This window comes from Haemorhous mexicanus, chromosome 3 (genome assembly GCF_027477595.1).
Source record: "Haemorhous mexicanus isolate bHaeMex1 chromosome 3, bHaeMex1.pri, whole genome shotgun sequence".
NCBI classification, from domain to species: Eukaryota; Metazoa; Chordata; class Aves; order Passeriformes; family Fringillidae; genus Haemorhous; species Haemorhous mexicanus.
Window position 1 is genome coordinate 113,065,112 of NC_082343.1, and position 20,812 is coordinate 113,085,923.

At 38.1% G+C, this 20,812-nt stretch overlaps 1 protein-coding gene across 7 annotated transcripts in view; it reads left to right on the top strand.

Annotated features, from left to right (window-relative positions):
• The window catches only part of SUPT3H (SPT3 homolog, SAGA and STAGA complex component), a 255,443-nt gene that overhangs the window by 115,952 nt on the left and 118,679 nt on the right, over positions 1–20,812 (top strand). For all 7 annotated transcript variants that reach the window (XM_059843063.1, XM_059843066.1, XM_059843068.1 and 4 more), the window contains one exon: positions 10,706–10,790. In XM_059843063.1, coding sequence (XP_059699046.1) covers positions 10,706–10,790 — 85 coding nt within the window. The remainder of the gene's footprint in view (positions 1–10,705; positions 10,791–20,812) is intronic.

The window sequence follows — 20,812 nt, forward strand, 5'->3', positions numbered from 1 at the left end:
CTTCCCTTCTCCAGGCACTGACTTCAGGAAGGGTAGTAAAATATGAAAACTGATGTTATAAAACATGCTGCCATCTGATAAGGAAGTGTGTTGTTTGAGAATTGGATATAATTATCATCTTTCAACACCCACACATCTCATTCATAAAATCATGACATGAATTTTTAAAACAATGAAAAATGGCCTTGATGTTTTGGAGAATATAAAAAAGAATATAATTTCTCTAAAAATTAGCATAAAGCATTCATCCTCATTTATGTTTGGTATCTTGTGGATTAGTTTAAATTGTCTTGTGGTTTTAATCTAGATTTAAAATAGCAAGGGGTTTCCACATTTGGTTAACACTTATATATGTATATATATATATATATACAGTGAATTGTGAAAGTGTTTTGACTTCCTGCTCTTCTCATCACTTATTTGCCCTGTCCTCTTGAGAGCAGGCTGAGGATTCATCTCCCTTGGCTTTGTTAAATTCCAGTTGTGTTTGGGTATTTTGTTGAGATGAAATTTTTTCTAGAAAAGAAGTGACTGATCATAGTCCAGTCTGCATGGTTGAGAAAGACAGTTGTCTCATGTGTTTCCTGAAAATCTGAAACCCTTTGTGTGTGAGCAAATGGAACATACTATGTTGTACAACTGGAATAAATTATATCTTTTTCCTTGGCCAGTCATAAGGATTTGTAAAATTAATTTAAGACATGTAACTGTTAGAGTTTGATATATTTTGATGAGTAAACAATGGCACTGAAAAGGGCCCTTGCCACAGTTTTGCGTTGGGACAAATCTGCAGATTTTCAGCAGTTAGAAAGTATTGACTATAATATAAGAGAAAAAAACCCCAGAGGGTGAAGTCTATTGTTTTTAATTAATAACAAGACTTCTAGAAACACCTACATGATGTGATTGTCCAAATTCAAGCATTTACCTATTTTACTAAATCACACTGCTCCTCAGCCAGTGGATATTGTACATCCCACAAAGAGTAACCAAGTGAGTTCAGTGAAGGCCATATGTTGAAAGATTATTCTGCAGAGCTTTTAGCAAAACTTAGAAAATTAGGCTTGGATGGAATTTATCCATATTCACTCTGAAACATAGTTACCTATAAATAGTCTGTTGAAAGTAGACCTCTATAGCATCTTGCATCAAAATTGGCAACATTTTGCATATTGACCACAGGGAAGGAAAAAGTACTTAAAAAACCTTTTACTCAAATGTATCTTCTAAGTTGTGTTTTTATATACACAAAATCATTTTTCATGTCTTAACAGTAGTCATAAAAGTTTAAGTACAGATAATCTTTCTGCACTTTCTGATTGAAATCAGACTTTAATTTACATATTTGCTCTTCCAATGACATAATATACAGGATTCTGCTTTGATTTTATGTATGAAATTGCTTGTGAAGAGACCTCGTGGCCTGAACTGGGGGAAGTTCATTCCTGAGGTGTGAAAGGAAGAATATTCCATTTCTGTCCCCAAAATTAACAAGAAGGAGGATCTGGGAAATGACAGACCAGTCATCCTCACATTGACCCCTCTGCAGGTCATCCTAGAAATCATTTCTGAGCCTGTTAAGGATTCAAAAGTGATTTAGAGTTGTCAGATTTATGAAGGGGAAATAATCTGTGACCAACCCAACAGCCTTGTATGATGAAATAACAGTGCAGTGCATGGGGGGTGAGCAGGGAGTGCTGTTTGCCTTTACTTGAGCAAGGTTTTTTGTCCTTCTCTCCTGTAACATCCTCTTGTGCAAGCTGAGGAAATAGATGAAGGGATGGACAGAGGGCTGTGTTCATAGGGTTGTTACTGGCACTGTGAAGTCCCTCTGGAGGGCTCTTGCTTCTGATGATCCCAGGGGTTGATCCTGGGCTCAGAACTGTGTAATGTCTTCATTACTGACCTGGGTGATGGGGCACAAGTGCACTCACAGCAGTTTGATGAGGATGCAAAACCAGGAGTGGCTGATGGACCCTGTTATGGTGCTGTCATTCTCACCAGGCTGGAGAAATGTGCCAACAGGAGCCTCATGAAGTGCCATTAAGGGGAATCCTAAGTAATGCCCCAAGAGGGGAATAACCCCAGGCACCTGAACAGGCTAGAGGCAGCAGTGAAGGTGGACAGGTGGCAGCAGTGTGCTCTTGGACAGCACCCTGGGCTGCATGTGAGGGATGTGATCCTTCCCTTCTGCATTGGACAGACCCATCTGGATCTCTGGGGGCACTGCTGGACTTCCCAGTACAAGAGAGACATGGAAACACTGAACAAGTCCAGTGAGAGGCCACTCACGTGCTTAAGGGACTTGAGCATCTCATACAAGAGAGGCTTGAGAGAGCTGGGTCAGTTCATCCTGGAGAAGAGAAGGATCAGGGAAATCTTATCAAATGCCTGATGGGAGGGAGTAAAGCAGACAAAGCCAGGTTTCCTTCAGTGGTGGCCAGTGACTGGACAGGAGCCACTGAGCACAGATTGAAATACAGGAGATTCCAGTTAAACATAAAGAAAACATTTTTTTACTGTGGGGGTGGCCAAGCATGTGGGAACCTTGTGCAGAGAGGTTGCAGAGTATCCATCACTGGAGAAGGTCAAAACTCGAGTGGATGCAGCCCTGAGGAAATTATTTGTGTGGGGGAATTAACTGGGTGTCTCCACACATCCAACCTCAGCTGGTCTGTAATTCATGGAGTAGAAGTGATGAAGTGGTATCTTCTTTTTTCCCCTTTTCCCCTCTCTTCTGGCCTGCAAGACTGTTATTTTGCAGTCATGAAGATGAGTTTATTAAGGAAAAAAATGGATAGACATTTCTTACTGCCTACTTTATAGTGTATGTAAGGGAATGCTAACAAAAGTTGCTATTTCTAAAGGGAAAATGTAGGATATTATTTTGTTTCTGCATGTTATTTAAGCATTCAAAATCAGCCTAAGAATATGATTCAGGAGGTTCATGCTTAAAACACTTTGTTGAGTCAAAACAGAATGACCTCCCATGGAGCTGGGAGACTTCAGCATCTCTGAAATTTATCCCTGAGGATTTTGTGTTATTCTTGATTTATGGTGGCGTCACTGAGGGCAGGGTTTGTCTTTTTGTGAGAAGAATTGGACTTTTCATTTGGCAGGATGTTAGGCATTGTTAATCCTGCTGCCTAGCAGACCTCACCATTTAAAAACTCAGGGTGTCAACAAACTACTTCCATTTTCAGGTAAACAAAGTGGCTCAAACAAAGGTCTTGCCTTGTTTAGGTCTTAACTCAGGGGAACAATGATTTGTTTGGATGGTGCTTTCCATCCTGGTAATCAAGAACTATCTGCAGGGAACCATTAAGAAAGCATTATAAAGTTTTCAATAAGCTCAAAATAATTATTCATCATGTAGTCTTTTATTGGTTTTAGAATTTTAATTATTATAAGCATCAATGAAGTTTATTTCAGACTCCAAACACAGAGTTGCAAGTGATGTGCCATAATAGAATGGGGTTATATCTCTTTTTAAATTATTTTTATTTACATAGCAAGATTTCCTTTGTGTACTTGTTTAGCATCACAGGACCACTCCCCAGTTCTTGGCTAAGCTTAGTTTTTGTGTCTCCCGCAGTGAAGATTCTCTTCCTTCTGTGATAGTTACAGAGGGTTTTAATTCTCGTTTTCAAATGTTTTCCTTCTAATTTGTTCTAAATGTTCCTGTTCTAAATTTTATCCCTTTACATGTCACTATGTACTTTTGAATAATTAAATGGTATTATGTAATGTTTCTCTTCTTCTTGTTTATGCTTTTCCAATATTTGCAGACATCACCACAGCTTAATTTTAGAGTGAAAAAGCCCCATTTTGTATTTGACATTTCAGGTTCTTCCTGTACTTGCCTTTCTCATTGCCATACACATTTGAGGAAAAGTGTTTTCCTTCAGCTGAGTTTCTTATAGTAAAGATTCAATAATTTAATAATCAAATTCTTTGAATTAATATTATAGCATTTAAATAAGGCGATAAGATGTCTCCACTTGCTGCATAAATAGGTGGTAATTAGTTTTTGTAACTTCCTGTAGCATCTCTAGTTTTTGTAGAAATAGGAAAATTGGGAGTTACTGCTGTTCACATCATCAGGGTAGTGAGATGTTTGACTCTATATATCATACTTGCACTAAATCCTGGTAGAGAACTATGCTGTGTGAAACCTCTGCATTCTTGATTTCATTAATCCAAGCAGATAAATATATTATCTATGAACTCTGATGGAATTATTACCTTTTCTTTCTAAAAGGTCTTTGGTGGAAGTTACCTGATGAGCAGACAAACATATAAATAGCAATATAAACTCCAGTGCTTTTTCAGATAGTGCTGTAGACATTGCTGGTTAGTTAGCATAACTCAGTGCTTTAGATTGTTCCCTTTTTACTTTAGATTATTTACTTTTAAAATTAATGTCTCAGTAAGTTTACAGATAGTATTAGGAGGGAGTGAAATGTACAAAACAGCAACCTTACCTCTCTCTTTCTGATATATCTTAAGATAAAATGGAAATTATTTTGAGACTTCGTTATTTATCTCTTTCCCTTATTAAAATCATCCTTTTACTCAGGGAAGTTTCTTCCTCCTGGATTTTGTTCTTTCCTCTTCCACTCCCTGTACAGTGTGTCCTCCTGTGCATGTCTGATCAATTCTCTGGTTTGGCACCAGCCATCTCTTTGCTTTCAGTCTTTACTTCTGCCTAATTTGTTCAGCAGCAGCCGTGGCAAAAAAAAAAAGCAGAGACAGGAGTTATCTTTAGCTTTTGAGACTTTGAAAAAGGTACTATACTTAGGCTATTTTCTCTGGGTTGTCTGTTGCAATGACAGGCTCATTCTCATGCTCATCAGAGGAATCTCCTAATTTTCTGTCATCTAAGTGACCTGATCATTTTTGTCTTTGTCTTTGCAGTTGGCATTCTCTGGTATGAAAGTGAATTACTTCAAGATACTGTATTACTGATTTTCCAAAGCTTCTTTTCCCTGTTTTACAGTCATTTGCAGTTCTTATCCTTCAGGTGTTCAAATTGCTGGAAGTTTTCTGGACGTTTTTGTGCGCAGTACTGTAAAACTGATTTTCTTTGCCATGAACTGGCTGTCAGATTTCCAATATTTCATATATTTCAGAGAAGAATTCCTTATAATATGGAAACATCTGTGAGAATGAATATGCTGCATATCCCAAGTGCATTCCCACCAAACAGCTGAGAAAAGAGAAATTTGCTGTGTGTTCTTAAAATACTGAGGAGATGTGAGCCTACATATTACCCAGTCCAAATGTATCTGGTAGCTGCTTTGTCCTATGTGATTTTATGGGATCCTTTCCTGGTTTTAGGTTTGATAACAGTGAATCAGCTGGTTCTGTATGAGATGAGCACTCACACCTTGGTCATTGCTAAATCCAGTAGTCTCAAGCTCAGTCATTGTGCTGGAGAGCTCAGTCCTCACCTACAGAGACGTACAAAGCAAGTGAACCTCACAAGCAAACCCCACAGCCTCCACAGCAGCTGCTGTGGACCTCCTGGTCTCTCTAGTAGCCAACTCACAAACCCTCTGGTCTCTCCAATATGCATCCCAGATTCATGTCCAGATTGTTATGTGGATCCCGAACCTCTCATCCAGGTCATGGGCTACACTCCCACATACACAGTGTGCACCCTGTCAGGTCACTGTGGCATGGCAGGCACATGGATCCCTGTGATTCACAGTCTCAGTCTGGTTGTAGGCAGGAACAGTACCTCTGTGTTGAGGACAGAAGTATTTGCTTGCCCTATGGCAGTTTGGATCACGGAATCATGGATTTATTCAGCTTGGAAAGACCCTCTAGAATCATTGAGTCCAAAAATTAAGCCAGTTCTGCCAGGTCAGTCACTAAGCCATATCCCTCAGAACCACTTCTACAAATGTCTTATATCTCTCCAGAATTGGTGACTCCACCACTGCCCTGAGCAGTCTGTTCAGTGCCTAACCAAACTTTCTGTGAAGAAAATTATTCTAATAGCCTATCTAAACCTCCCCTGACACAAGTTGAGGCTATTTCCTCACATCCTGCCCCTTGTTACCTGGGAGAACAGACTGACCTTCACCTGTCTGCACCCTCCTATCAGGGAGTTGTGCAGAGCCAAAAGGTCCCCCCTGAGCCTCCTTTTCTCCAGGCTGAGCTCCCCCAGCTCCCTCAGCTGCTTCTCTTCAGACCTGCGCTCCAGACCCTTCCTCAGCTCCTTTGCCCTTCTCTGGACATGTTCCAGCCCCTCAGTGTCTTTTTTGTGGTGGGGGGCTCAGAACTGGACACAGCCCTTGAGGTGTGGCCTCACCAGTGTCCAGCACAGGGACAATCACTGCTTTGGTCCTGCTGGCCACACTGCTGCTGACCATTGGCCTTCTTGCCCACCTGGGTATGTGTTCATCCTTTATGTAGAAATAGCAAAGGAGAGTTGTTGGGAATTTCTAGAAGAGGAAAAAAAAAAGCAGCACATATTTCCCACCAGACTACCTGGCTGCTTTTATACTTTCCCTAGGCTGGCTTCATCACATTTATTTGAGGTGGTAAATTCTGAATGCGTTGGGGCAGCCTTGTTATGGTGTGAACTCAGTAGAAACCCCAGTGAGGGAAACTGTTTATTCTAGCTCAGTGCACTCCCAGCCACCCTGGTTATAGTTCCTTTCTGGCCAGGACAGCTTTTCAAGGCTGTGGAGGACGGGAGGTTGCAGCAGCTCTCTGTCTCCACAGTCTACTCTCCTGGTGGTCTGGCCACCTGGAGAGCTCTGCATCAGGGGGTTTGAACCAAGCCTGTGCCTTGCCTGCCCCAATACCTTTCTCAGGCACTTAAACGCCTGAACATATAACAAAAAAAGTGCTTTATCTATTTCTGTAGCTGTGCATTTTGAAGTTCTTCTAAATGTCAGTCCCTGCACCACGAGCAGCAGTGGGACCTTAGCATGTGCCAAGTATGAGCATGTGTTTACACATAGTGCCATGATACTTCATGTAGGCACTTAGTGGCTTGGACATTTACCCTTTTGAAGAGCCTGGAAACATCATTACAGGAACTTAAATAAATTAGAAATAGAAGCTAAAAGTAAACAATAAAAGCGCTGCAGCAGTCTTTTCTTTCTCCATGCTACTATTTTAATCCTCCTGTGAAAATCTGGGTAAGTTGATCCCCCCCTTGTAAAAATGTTTCTTTAAAACAGACAAACCTTTGAAATAGGATCTTCTAAGAAGGCTTTGTTATTGTAGGACATGTCTAATGGGTTGATGCTTCTATTACCAGGACTGTCTTCCATATTACTTCACTGCTTTGATGCCCTGCTAATGTTGTATTTTGAAATATTTCCTCTTCAGTATTTACCTGTGGAGAAACAGCTCTTTTTTTTATTTTCAGCAGAATTTTTATGTGTTTCATAGGAAGACTTATTAATATGTCTAGTGAATGGAAGGGTCTTTAAAAGACTCTCATGAACCATAAAAGCAAAGCACATGTGAAATGAAATTCATAACTTATATTAAAGCATCAAGTTCGGCTTCACTTCCCAGAAGCAAGGGTACCAAATTTGGGGGTCTTTTTTTAAAGTGTTTTCTTTTAGTTCTTAAACTCCTTTGTATTCTGCCACTTGGGAAAATCTGAGCCATCTGAGTCGTAGTTTAGTGTTTATTCTGCTGTGGAGAGGTACAATACAAAAGTGAAGGGAAAAAATGAAAGAGTTAAAGTTATAAGCTACTTGTGCATTTCTAAATATTACCTCTGGTAGCAGAAAGACATAAAAAGGGCTGTGTTTGGTATCTTAAAGAATGTTATCCTAAAAGCATGTTAGAATCAAGAAACATATCAAATGCTATACAAATACAATTAACGAATAAAGAAGCTTTACTTTTATTTTAGTGTCTGAAAATCCTGGATCCATTGCAAAGGAAAAGGAAGCGGCTGTGGGTGGGTGTGGTGGTTTTTACTTTTTGCTGAAACCACCATGCCAGTATCTAGTTTTCTGTGTGTGGGAAAGAAGCTGGCAGAAGTTACGTGGGAAAACAGTGAAGGCAAACTGAGATAGAAATAGCTTTGGAAGGTAGAAGGGATGGAATTGACGGAGGAAGAAAGTCGGTGCATCTGGAACTTGATTTTCTATTAAATCAAGAAGTGCAGTTGACATTAACCTTTCTTCATGTCTCAACATCAACTCTGTCTATCACAGAACCACAGGATGGTTAGAGTTGGAAAGGACCATAAAGATTATCTTGTTCCAAGTCTCTGCCATGGGCAGGGGCACCTTCCACTATCCCAGGTTGCTTCAAGCTCTGTCCAACCTGGCCTCAGGCACTTCCAGGGATGGGGCAGCCACAGCTTCTCAGGACAACCTGTGCCAGGGCCTCCCCACCCTCACAGGGAAGAATTTCCTCTTGGTACCTTTCTAAATCTATCCTCTTTCAGTTTGAAGCCATTGCCCCTTATCTTGAGTGGTCCATCAAAATGCACCAAAAAAGATTTGATGTTTCTCTCCTTTTGGATCGATGTGCTGCATCATGATTGCAACCCCTCTGCCCCTCCTGCTATTTGGGGAACCGTGAATTACTTGTAAGAGAAATTTCTGAATGCAGATGAAGAGGGCAGCTCAGTGTAGAGGCAGCATCCTACCTCAGAAACAGATTTTGGTTCTTGCACTTTGCTGTCTTTGGAAAAGAAACCCCAAGCCCTTTAATTTGTATATTTGAGGTGCTGAGTAAAACTGTGAACATGAGAAATGTGTATCTAAGCTGATACTGTTGGACACCAGGTGTTTACTACTGTCTTGCATAGCTGATTTATTTTGTATTTGAAGCCTTATAAAGAAAGAATAACTGCTTTTAAAAAAATATACCAGCAGTTAAGAATGAATAGTGTATTATATTTGCTATAACTCTTCTCTTTGGTTTTATAAGGCCTGCGTGATTAAAACCAACTATTAATTGTAATTTTCATTTACTTGCAAACCTTAGTGTTAAAAAAAAGAAAAAAAGAAAAATTTGAGCTTTATCTTGTATGAGCACTTTTTTTGGAATCTGTGATGGTTTAAATACTGTTTAATCTTCCAATGTACTATGATAATAAATATTTATATTTCTGTTTATATATATTTCCTATATAAGTTCCATGTAATTGTAGTTTACAAGATATTTAATAGTCTCTGGATGGATTGCTGTGCTGTCCTTGTAGTCCGAGGAAGTGCCTGACATTCTAATCCATGTGCATGTGCAGCCCTGCATAATGGAGAAAAAGTTATTTGAGTTGTGCTCATTTTAGAAGTATACAACATGTTATGAAGCACAGCTGTGTCTCTAAGATGCTGATAGTCCCAACAGGAGAGACAAATGATAAGAAACAAATACAGAGTGTAATTTCCTCATGCTATGACCATTGTTGTACAGTGGATTATGCTCAGATTTTGCCTGAGTAGCTTTTGTTGCGCTCTTACACGTATGAGGCTGAGATTTATTTATTTATTTATCAGAATTTGGAATGCTGTTTGCAGAACACTGGAAATAATTTCATTATTAGATAAAGGAAAAGAACGCTATTGTAGAGCTCTTTAGTTGTTTACAGATAAAATAGTGTTTTACTATTTGCAAGATAGACTAATACTTTTGTGAGGAAATAATTTATATATTCAGTCACCTATAAAGATATGAAGTCTTGCTAGTAAATAAAATTTCACTCTTTTTATAAGAATCTACAGTGTTATTGTTGGCCTGTGCTGTTTAATTTACAATGAATATATTTTACTGTGCAAGTTTTTGTATTTTAAAAACTCAACTTTAAGAGGAGAGAAAGTGTTTTATTCTCAGAAATGTTCTGAGGAAATACTAAACAGCATAGGAGTTGTTTTTCTCTAGAATGATGTAAGACTGATGTTTCTTAGAGAACAAGAAATAGTAGAAAAAGGAAGTATAAGAAAAGCAGGAAGAGGAAAAAATACCTTGCAAAGTCCATTGTCACAATTCCTCATTTTATGCTCCTTGCTCCTCACCTTGCCTTTTCTTTGTGATATTGCATGAACACTATAATCTCTTTTTGATCTCCTTCCATTTCATGTTGCAGTGTAGACTTTAGGGGCCTCACATACATTATTATGTATAAAAATGTTTACATTTCATTTGTTTTTCCACATCTTAGTACCAGCATTTAGATTTGGGGTAAAAAACATTTTACCTTTTCAAATAGTTATTTGGTAATTTTTTAAGTAAAGGGGGCTGCAAAATCAGAGTTCGTAATGCACATGCTGCAGTTTTGCTTGCTCTTTTCTCACAGAATTGTAGAATGTGTTGGGTTGGAAAGGACATTAAAGATCATCCAAAGTGTGCTAAGAGAGGTTGTTGGTGAAGATTGAGGTGAGAATCTCCTCATCCATTGTTACAAGTTTACCAGTGTTGTTGATTGATGAGGGGTGTGCACAAATGTTCCTACAAACTGAATTTTCCTGTTTCCTCAGTCTTTCAGTTTGTCTCCACACATGCTTTAGTGTACATCCTTGCAGCTGTTTTGTTCCACTAATCCCATGACTTTGGTTTATAATCCTTGCACCAGGCTGAGCAATCAATTTCCATACATACAGGTGTATTAACTTTATTGTAATTATTCATATTTTCTTCTTTTTATCTTTCAGGAGACTAATACTTCTTTTCTCTTTAACTAATTTCCATAACCTTGCAATAAACCTCTTTGTTTCAGGTTTTCCCTGGGAGATGCTCGCAGGCCACTCCATGAAACTGCAATTCTGGTGGAAGACATTGTTCACACTCAGCTGATAAATTTGGTAAGAACATAACTGGCAAAATACCCTGCACTCTAAAACTCCTTCAGTCCACATGACGTTTTTGTGATCTAATGACTAATAAAAGATTTTCCAGGATTTAGGAACAAATAAAACACAGAAACTGAGGGCAATGCTCTGATCTCAGTGATCTGTAGAACCAGATATGCAACCCCACCTAACCCTGTAAAGAAAGCTGATGGGATTTTTGTTAAAAAAGCTTTAGATTGTTAGAAGAACTGAGGCTGCTTTGCTGTCTTTTTTTTTTTTAATTTTAATTATGTTCTATTATTTCTACTTGCTTACGATTTATGTTTTAATATTCTTTCCATGGGATGTTTTGATTTCTGTCAAATAAACGTGCCAAAATATGGAAAATTTTAATATACTGAAAGCCAATGGAAGTGTTATACAAATGAGGTTGTTTTGAATCACATCTGCAGAAACAACTCTAAATTTGAACTGCTCTATATTCTAGAAAATAAATCTCCTTTTAAGAAATAAATAATGGCATTTTACACCATGGCATTAATTTGCCATCTGACAAATGACTATACTTTTGTATAGAAATGTATAATCTGACATTCCACCTGTGGCTTCATAAAAAGTGTGATTTTCTTATCATAGCCATTAAAAGACATGTAGATGTGGCACTGAGGGACAGGGCTTAGTGGTCTTGGCAGTGCTGGGCTAATGGTTGGACTTGATTATCTCAGAAGTCTTTTCCAACCTTAATGATTCTGTGATTGGAATGAAATTATCAGCACGTGTGGGAATGAACATTATATGCAACTAATGTATATAGATTATACTAATACATATTATACCTAATATTTACATCTGGTGAGTCCATGGATCAGCTAGAGCTTTGAGCTGCAAGTTCCTACACCTCTTCTTTGTAATGAGCCCTTTCAGCAATGACAAGGCTTTTTAAGTTTCAAGGTAGGTTCTGGTACTACATTTAACTAAAGCTAAAAACCTCTGTAAAATGATGAAATTCAGAACAGGATACAGCACATATTATAAATATTTATGTGTGTATAAAAATATGTTTTATATATATTTCTACATATTCATGCATATAAGACATTTATGTTTTTAATAGAAATATACTAAAATCAGACTTCCCCTTGCCCACTGTATGCCTGCAACAGGTGTTTTCCTTCAGCTTTGCACCTAATCCAGAAGCCGTTCAGTAGTTTCCTGCATCTCAGCAAATGCCTTGGCATCCCTTCCAGCTCCAGGCACTTTCTTTCTGCTCATACTTCTACAGCCCAACAGTGTATCCCTGTCTCCACAGTCTCCTGGCATCTTTGTGGATTCTTTCCTTATTACACTCCTCTTGGGCTGTCCTTAACGTGCCCCGTGGCTCCTCAGAGGGGACAGCGTCTCTCCCCTCTCTGTAGGTTTCCTGCTGGTTAAACACTCTGTCCTGGGCATATATTTGTAGTTCTTATTCCAGCTTAACTCTGACAAAGTAACATTTTCTCTTTGTTAATGACCCCTGTAATTTATGCAAACCAATGGCTGTGGCTTCGCTCTTCCCTCAGCAGTAACATGCTGGAGTCTGGGCTGTTCTGTCCCACCGAGCTGAGCTGAGCTGAGCTGAGCTTTACTAAACCCTGCAGCTGAGAAAGTGCAACCTGTGGCCATGTGGTCTTTGCACTTTAGTCAAAGCTGGGAACTTACTCGGGGGCTGGATGTGACCCGGGGTTAACCCTGCGTGGGGTGCAGGAGCTTGTAGGATTTCCTGACAGAAGGAAGAATGGGAATGGAGCGGCAGATAAACAGCTTTTCTAACCTTTCCCCTCCCAGCCCAAGACAGCACTTTATTTCTGAGGAAGTGAAAGTATCTTTAATAGCTCATTGCTTTGACCTCTGACATGCACATGCCGGAACTCTTAAATCAGCAGCATTTTACATGCCCCGGGCTTGTGATAGGGAATTTTGCACATTTGTCTTCCTCAATTGCACATCCTTATTGAGCTTCTGTGCAGTTACATGAAATTTTCACTTTACTTTATGTTGGTGTTTTTGCTGGTATTTACCCAGTACTAGAAAAATGCTATTTTTCTAAATGAAGCTGACTGCAGAAGTAAATTTATGGCTTACCACCTGGATTTTGTCATATTGCTCATGTTAATGGACTACGCAGTTCTCACTATGTAATTTAATGATTTCTTGTTTAATTCATGTCCATTTTTCCATCCATAATACAGGTATAAAGCGAAACTGTAGAAATTACTTTTATACCTGCAATAAAGCTGGCACGTTGCACACATCTTTCCTAGTAAGCATTTGTAAGAAGAGCTTGTTCTTGTTGATTAAGTCCAGGTTTGAGCCTCTGCATTAAAAAATAAGTTTCCAGCACGATTACCTTTGATTGGTTAACTTTTGATATCTTGCAGCTTTATAGTTCCAGCTTCCTATTTTCAGAGTTGATCTGAACTCCATTAAATCAAGGTCTGGTTTGGGCAGATTTATACAGTCACTGCTTCAAACCACTGTGCACTTCATGAAGTCCGGCTGCTGTAGCAGATGAGTGCACTAACAAGACAAATTCCTAGCAAGCAGATTTTTAAGAGTCTTCATCACATTTTATGATCCATTTTTGGGTGTATTTTGAATAATATGCACACTGCTTTGCATAAAGGAAAATTCTACTAAAAGTATATAGCAATGTATGGGAGGAAATAAGCATCTCCAGAGGAAGATACATTTCATCCTAAAATTACTTTCTGAGTTGAATGAGTTTGTATCTATCAAGGAATTTGTATTCTCAGCTGACTAAGAAATGAATCCTTTGACAGCTTGCTTAGGTTTGAATATCTAGGAGATAGGCATGAAAGGTGAGAGATAAATTCCATCATATTTGTGTCATGAGTTTGAATTTTTTATGCTTATATTGTAATTATTAAACCTTTTGGTTTTTTTATATCAAGCCACAGAAAATCATAAAGCCCCTACACTGGAAAGTTCTGTACATTTTTTGGTCAAGCACAATGTATTTGATAAGCACAATGAATTTAAGTTTGAATAAGAAACCAAGTTCACTGTTGACTGATAGTATTTGGTAACAGATCTAAATGTTCTTTTATAGGTAAATGTTTAAGGAATTTATAGATGCCTTCATGTTACCCTAAAGCTGTACTTCTTTATGTGGGCTAAGACTAAAGGTTCCAATCAAAGCTGTATTTTCTTTATGGCTAGGCACAAGTAACACAAGGAAAATCGTTCCTGTGAAACCAGTTCAACAGGGAATGCAAAAAGATGTTAATCAGAAAGGGACAAGCCTTTCAATTACTGACCATTTGAAGTGGAACAAGACCTCTTCTATTTCATTCTTTCATCAGATCTGGTACAATCTCCATGTGCATTAAGAAGGTTTTGAAGCATCATCTTCTATAATAACTTATTCATATCTATTCAGACCCTTAAATGGAAACTTGAAGAGCCTCCTTTAGGAAAAATGTATATTATTCAGCACTTGGTGTAAAAAAAAAACAAAAAACAAACCTGAAATTAAGAGGAATGGAATAGGAATTTTTGCTCATCAATAAACTACCGTTTAGAGGTTTGCCATCAAAATAGCCTAAATCTCACACATATACAGATATAAAAAAAAATTGGGAAATTGTTTTATATAATATTAATGAAAGAAAAAACAAGTCCCTCTTCACCTTCACCAGGTGAAGAACCCTAACTACTTTCCTTGTGCTGACAATGTATCAGCTGGGTGTTTGTTATCAGAATTAAATACCAGCGGTTTATTCCCTTGGCACACTAGGTATGGCAAGAGTAGTGCAGGCACCTGTTTTTTCAGAGTTTAGTTATTCAGTGTAGCACTAGATTTGAAGTTCAGTCCTTTACATTTTGTTTCAGAGATATCAAATAGCTTTTGGGAAGAGATTAGATTTGTTTTTACAAAATGGAAGCTATTTTAGCAGTAGGACAGAGTTCAACAAAGGAATAGGTAAATTACACATATGCACACCAAAAAATACAGGTGAGTAACATTGTCTGTCCATGAAAGAGTGGCTGCTCAGAGGCAGGGCCACAGCACATCACAACAGCCTTGGACAGCATCCTTAAATGTTTTATCAGCTGTAATTCTTTGTAATGTGTGATAAGTCCTTATGGAGACCGTCATGAACAGTAGAATTCATGTTAATAGAATTGTGGTTTGCTCCCTGTCAGCCAATCCCTGTCTGCTGGAAGATGGACTCTGTTCTCTCCAATTGATGTCAAATGATTGAAGTCAGACCAACTTGGTTGCCTTTTTTAGAATTCAGTAGTGTCAATTGAAAGGAACTTCAGTTGCCCAAAATCATGTTTTACATTATGTTTTTTAGAATTTCTTTCGTAATTTACTTTTATCTGCCTGTGATATTTAATTTCATACAACTTGTGCCAATATCTAAAGCTATTAATATTCCACTCTTGCTTCCTGATATATATATATATATATATATATATATATATATATATGAAAACTTGGAGGGTACACATGGATAATTTTTTTTGTTGTTGTTTTTACTATTTGAAATAAATTTTCTCTTATACACACAACATTTAATTCAGAATAATTCCTTTGGTCTCAACCAAAACACAAAGCTCAGGTCAGCAGGTGAATAATTTATACTGGCATATGCAGATTATGTTAAAATGCAGCAGTAATTCATAGGCAGAAAACTTAGAGTGAGATGCAGAGATTCAGCAGTGTCCCTGAGTCCTGAGTAGGTCTGTGGAATAAGTTGCTTTTTATAGTGCATTTAGTAAAGATTGGGTAGTCATTTGCCACTTTTTCCTAGGAAAAGAAATGGTGAAAATACAGAGACAAGCATAAGTTTACTGATACAAAATGCAGATACCTATCATAAGCAGTGTGAATTTTGTGTTTTCAAAGGGCTGTATATTTTCTGGATCATGGTGTACTTTCTTCTCTTCCCAGCCTTATTCCTGCAGCTGTTATTCTTTTATTGAAGTTTAAAACAAAAGGGAAAAGTCACCTTCACTTGCCTTTTCAGAGAAAAAGACTATGACAATGGTAGAGGCAAGTAGGAAAAATGAGGATTTAAACAGAAGCAAACATAAAGCTTTCTTGGTCTTTTACAGGTTTTTTGCTTGTAGAGGTTCTTGGGTTTTTAAAATTAAATCACAGTTGTTATTTGTTCACAAACTGGATCAGTCACTTTAGCGTATGTAACCTCACACAGCTCCGGGTTTGTTTCTCACTTTTTGGAACTGTTCAACTTGTAACCTTTATATACATAATTGTAACATTTCTGATGTTCCATTTAAAAGGAAAGAATTGAAAGCAGCTCCTTCATGGGCAGGAATTGCCCACCAATATCCCAAAGTTACATGTAACTGTCACATATGCCACCCCAGCAACAGGAAAAGTTCTTGTTTTATGAGTCTGTTTTAAAACAGTTATAAAGTTTCCTGTGCAGGACATTAATTAAACGGGTTATCAAAATAAGACAAACTAATATAATTTGTGATTGTACAAAATAAAGGAAGTCGAGGGTACCATAGGGACCTAATGAATCACAGGATGGAAACAATCTTCTGGCTAACTAAACATTCAGATTTTGTGCTAAGTCACAGGGTGGATGTACAGCCCAGCAAGCTGGAACATGCTGTGTGTTTACATGGATGGGATAAAGGGAGTTCACCAAAACCATCTGGGAGAAATCCTTCCCCTATTCATTCTATTCCTACTGTTGAGTTGAATAAACAACATGCATACATTTGCAGCAAACATATGGCACACCTGCACTGGAAGAAATCAAACTGGAAAATTAGTCTGTAGCATAAAAATTTCCCTGGGTACCAGCACTGTGAGTTTGTCTGCATTTCCCCATGTAGGATGGAAAAGGAGAGATGGGGCTTTATATCTAGCAAGTAGTTAATTGTTCCCTGTGCAATTGCAGCATTTAAATGTGGTCAGTATTTAGATTTATATGGTAGATTTATATGGTAATTTATATGAAAAGACATATCCTGAGTTTTCTACTTTAAACATTGTCTGCCCCTTGCTCACCATATTCAGATCTATTCTCAAGCACAGAATTTACTTCAGGAGATGATTCAGCAGTCCCAGCTAGGGATTTTGGGCTCTCTCTGCTTTCTCTTGAGACTGAGAATTTAGTGACTTGGTCGGATTTTTTTTTTTTCCCATGGATCTCTGTGCAGGGTCAGCATATGCTCTGACACAGGGCTGCTGCTTTTTACCTGGTCATGTAGAGATGCTGCTCAGCATCCAGTGGTGATGACCTTCACTGACCTCTTTCCACTTACAAGTGGAAAGAGACTAAGATATTGTTATTAAAACTCTAAATTATCAAACAGAAGGAAATGAAAAACAAAGTTGTACAAGCATGTTCAATGGTAAAGAAAAAGATCCAAAGCATTGACTAGATTAAATGGAAAACAAAAAGTCGTCAGTGCTTAAATATTGTGTTGTAACACAGAAAATATAAAGACTGAAGGTAGTGCAGGCAGCAATAATCCCAGTTTTTCCTGGGTTTCTGTATCAGACTGGGCCTTTAATAACGATGTCATGGATTTATGTGTACTGTAAATGTATAGGAATCTATGTCTCTATATTTACATGGTTGTTTTTACCACCCTTCACACGTCAAATTCCTGTTTAGACTGTTGGGCTAGAGGAATGAAGTAGGTATGAAATTTCACTCGTGGGGGCTTTGGAATCTGTGGCATTCTTAAATATATATGTACTCAATTCCCTTGGCTTCTGGGGCTCTTACAAAACAGTTGATAAGCTGAAGCCAGCCCATGTTTCCAAAACACAGATACATCCTTTATCTAATTTTTATGTAAAATTTTAGGAGAATAGAAGAGATTAACAGCTTTTGAGGCCTTGGATGAGCTGAGCAGGGACAGTCAGTGTACAGATGCAGTGTTCAGGGTCTTTGTCTACTTCTGTTGATGTCACTTACTAACAAATCAAAAAGTTAAGAAATTTAAGAGTAGTCATTAGATTTGTATTGCTCAATATGGTGAACTCTTGTAGATCAATATTCTGATTATGATTTTGAGGAACATACTTACATTCCAAGCTCCAGAAGCCAAATGGAAAGGTGTTGCTCAGGGTTTCATTCTTTCTTTAACTTCTTTGTATGGTATAAATAGAATATTATATGAAAATGTGTGTAAAGTCCATCCTGCAGACAAAGACCCATCTTTCCTAGTATTCTGATAGAAATTAGTACATTAAATGAAAATAATCAGAAATTTATCAATGGTAAAAAATAAAAGCAAACAAATATGACAAACATGTTTTCCAAAAGCTGAGGTAATGGCATCCCATCATCTTTTGTGTCACAAGAGATAAATGAGCACTGCAAGCATGTGATTCTTCATGTCCTAACATAGTTATTTAAAATTGTGGCCATGCATTTAAAATCTGGACTTCTTAAGTGAAGTGAGAGACATCTCACCTCTGTGGCTTCAGGCACTAGCTGTATTTCTGGTTTTGATATATAGTTTTTCATTGATTCTGAGGGGGAAAAAAAAACTAAAACAAGCAACCTGTAAACTTTTAGTTGCAAAAGACATAAACTGATTTATGGATATCTGTGGTGGAAAAAGAGTAGTGTAAAACTCTGAATGGTCTTGAAGTGTAACTCATGAACCTTAAAGGTCATCTCAGAGTGGTTAACAGAGCAAATTAATTGTAATTTTTAGATCACCTTATCTGATTTGAAGCAAACCTGATAGTTTCAGAATAACATTTTTTAGGAAGATTGGCTTGTTAACAGTGTTACGGAGTTACAAGGAAATGTGGTCACAGCTGCTTCTGGTTTCTTAGCTAATCCACCTGATTGGAAACAACAGGTTTTTGATATTTTTCCATTTCTTACACTGACACCTAGTGTTCAGAGGTCCTGAGTTTCTAATACTGCACTTGGTTATTAATAGACAGCTGTTGATACCAAAGTTCTCCACCTTTTTCAACATCTTCCAGTTCTGTTCTTCTGCAAAAGGAAACAGTAGCTGAAGGCAAAGGTGTTACCATCATTCAAAACAATTTTATTTTGGAAATACAAATAGTGAGCAAGTACTGCAAAACTTGGCAGAAGCTGTTTTACTTCTTGAAGCACTACAAAATCTGTTTTCTTAAAATTTAAGTGCTTTAGTTTTGGCAAATGTAGCCCTTTTGTGTCTGTAAGTGTCACTGGCCAAGAAAAACAGCGATAAAAGCAGAAACCCTTAGATCAGTATTTATTTAATTGTGGGAGATGTCGATGCTTTTTATTTCTGTGTTCTTTTATCTTCAAGCCACGAGTTCTACCTGATAGGAGTGTTGATGGCTGCACAGTCCTTGAGTAGACAGAAAATAACTTACACACAAAAACTTGCACAAACAGTCTTTTATCTCAGACTTGCAAATAAACGGAGCAAAGCAAGTATGGGCTGTAACCCATTCCTGACAAAAATGACAACTGAGAGTAAAATTAGCTCTCTGCTTTACCTGGGATTTTGCTGTATATTAGCAAAAGAACTTTCCATTGCTTAAGATAATATATAAGAAATTTTGTACAACTGTATCCAAAAGAATCAATGATTTTTTTAACTCATGTTCCATAGAGAAATGAAAGCTATACAGGCACAGAAAATGCATATTAAACTTCACTTTAATTTGAGGATTCTTCCCTTTTTGGTTTTAAGGCTTTTCTGGTAAATGCACCAAAAAGCCACCTTTTCAGTGCCTCACCATTTTCACAGTAAAGAATTTTTTTCCAGTATCTAATCTAAACCCATCTCTGTCCATTTAAAGCCATTCCCTCTTGTCCTGTTGCTATGTTCCCAGGCTGCCCATTTTGTTATGTCTTGGGTAAAGGCATTGTACCTTTGTGTGGGCCCATGGCATAGGAGGAACTTCAGTAAATTATTGGTTATCAGTTGTTGATATTCCTGTGAATCAGATATTTCTGTGAATCCTGTGCTCAATGGAGAAATAATCAGTGACAATAGAGAGAAATGTTACTTGTAGGATACTTGTGTTTTGCTTCTTTTAGGCATTTAAATGTGAGGGTGGTGAGGCCCTGGCACAGGTTGCCCAGAGAAGCTGTGGCTGCCCCATCCCTGGAAGTGTCCAAGGCCAGGTTGGATGGCCCTTGGAGCAACCTGGGATAGTGGAAAGTGTCCCTGCCCATGGCAGGGGTTGGAATGAGATGATCTTTAAGTCTCCTTCCAAACCAATTATTTCTGTGATTTATTTTCAGGGTGAGGTGAATTTGGACCCAGAAGGGTGATTTTTGTCTAGTTACTATAAATTATGCCTTGGGTGACCAACTCAAATGTAGATTTTTATGTTTAGTCAGAACTCCCAAATGAGAGAGAACTTCCCCAGTGCAGAAGTCTTAAAGCAATGCAAGAGGAAATGAGGTAAACAAGAATCTCTCCGATGGCAAAAGGAGATGTTAACAATGTTAAAAGCAGTAGAAAAGTCAGAGAAAATAAAGACATACTGCAGGCCCAGGTTTCTGGCTAGGAAGAAGCACAAAGTGTCCCAAAAATGAACAGTTTTAAGGGATGGGATTTATGACAAGTCATCTTGGAGCTGATCCAAGACAGAATTAGAAGTCTGTTCATTAGCTGAAAACTTCGTGGTGTATGTTTTTTAATAGATGAAGAGAAATAAACAAGTTGGAAAAGATTTGGGGCTGGATTGAGATACAGTTTCTTTAAAAGAGAGGATAGACTGAGGTCGTCTGTACACAGTGAGGGAAAGTACCAGAGAGCAAAGAAAAATTAAAAACTCAGTGGGCAGGATATGATGCAGCTACTGAAGTGGGTCAGAGTTGGGAAAAAGGCCAAAGATTTATGACAAGAGGAAGTGTTCAGGAACAAAAACTAAGAGCTGCTTTGTGGGAATGCTCATTTTCTCTCCTGTAGAAGAAGAATTATGGAGCTTGAAGTGGAAACCAGATTGTGAAGAAGGAATGAAAAGCCTGAGATTCAGCAAAGATTTTTTTAAAGTAGTGGGATAAAGG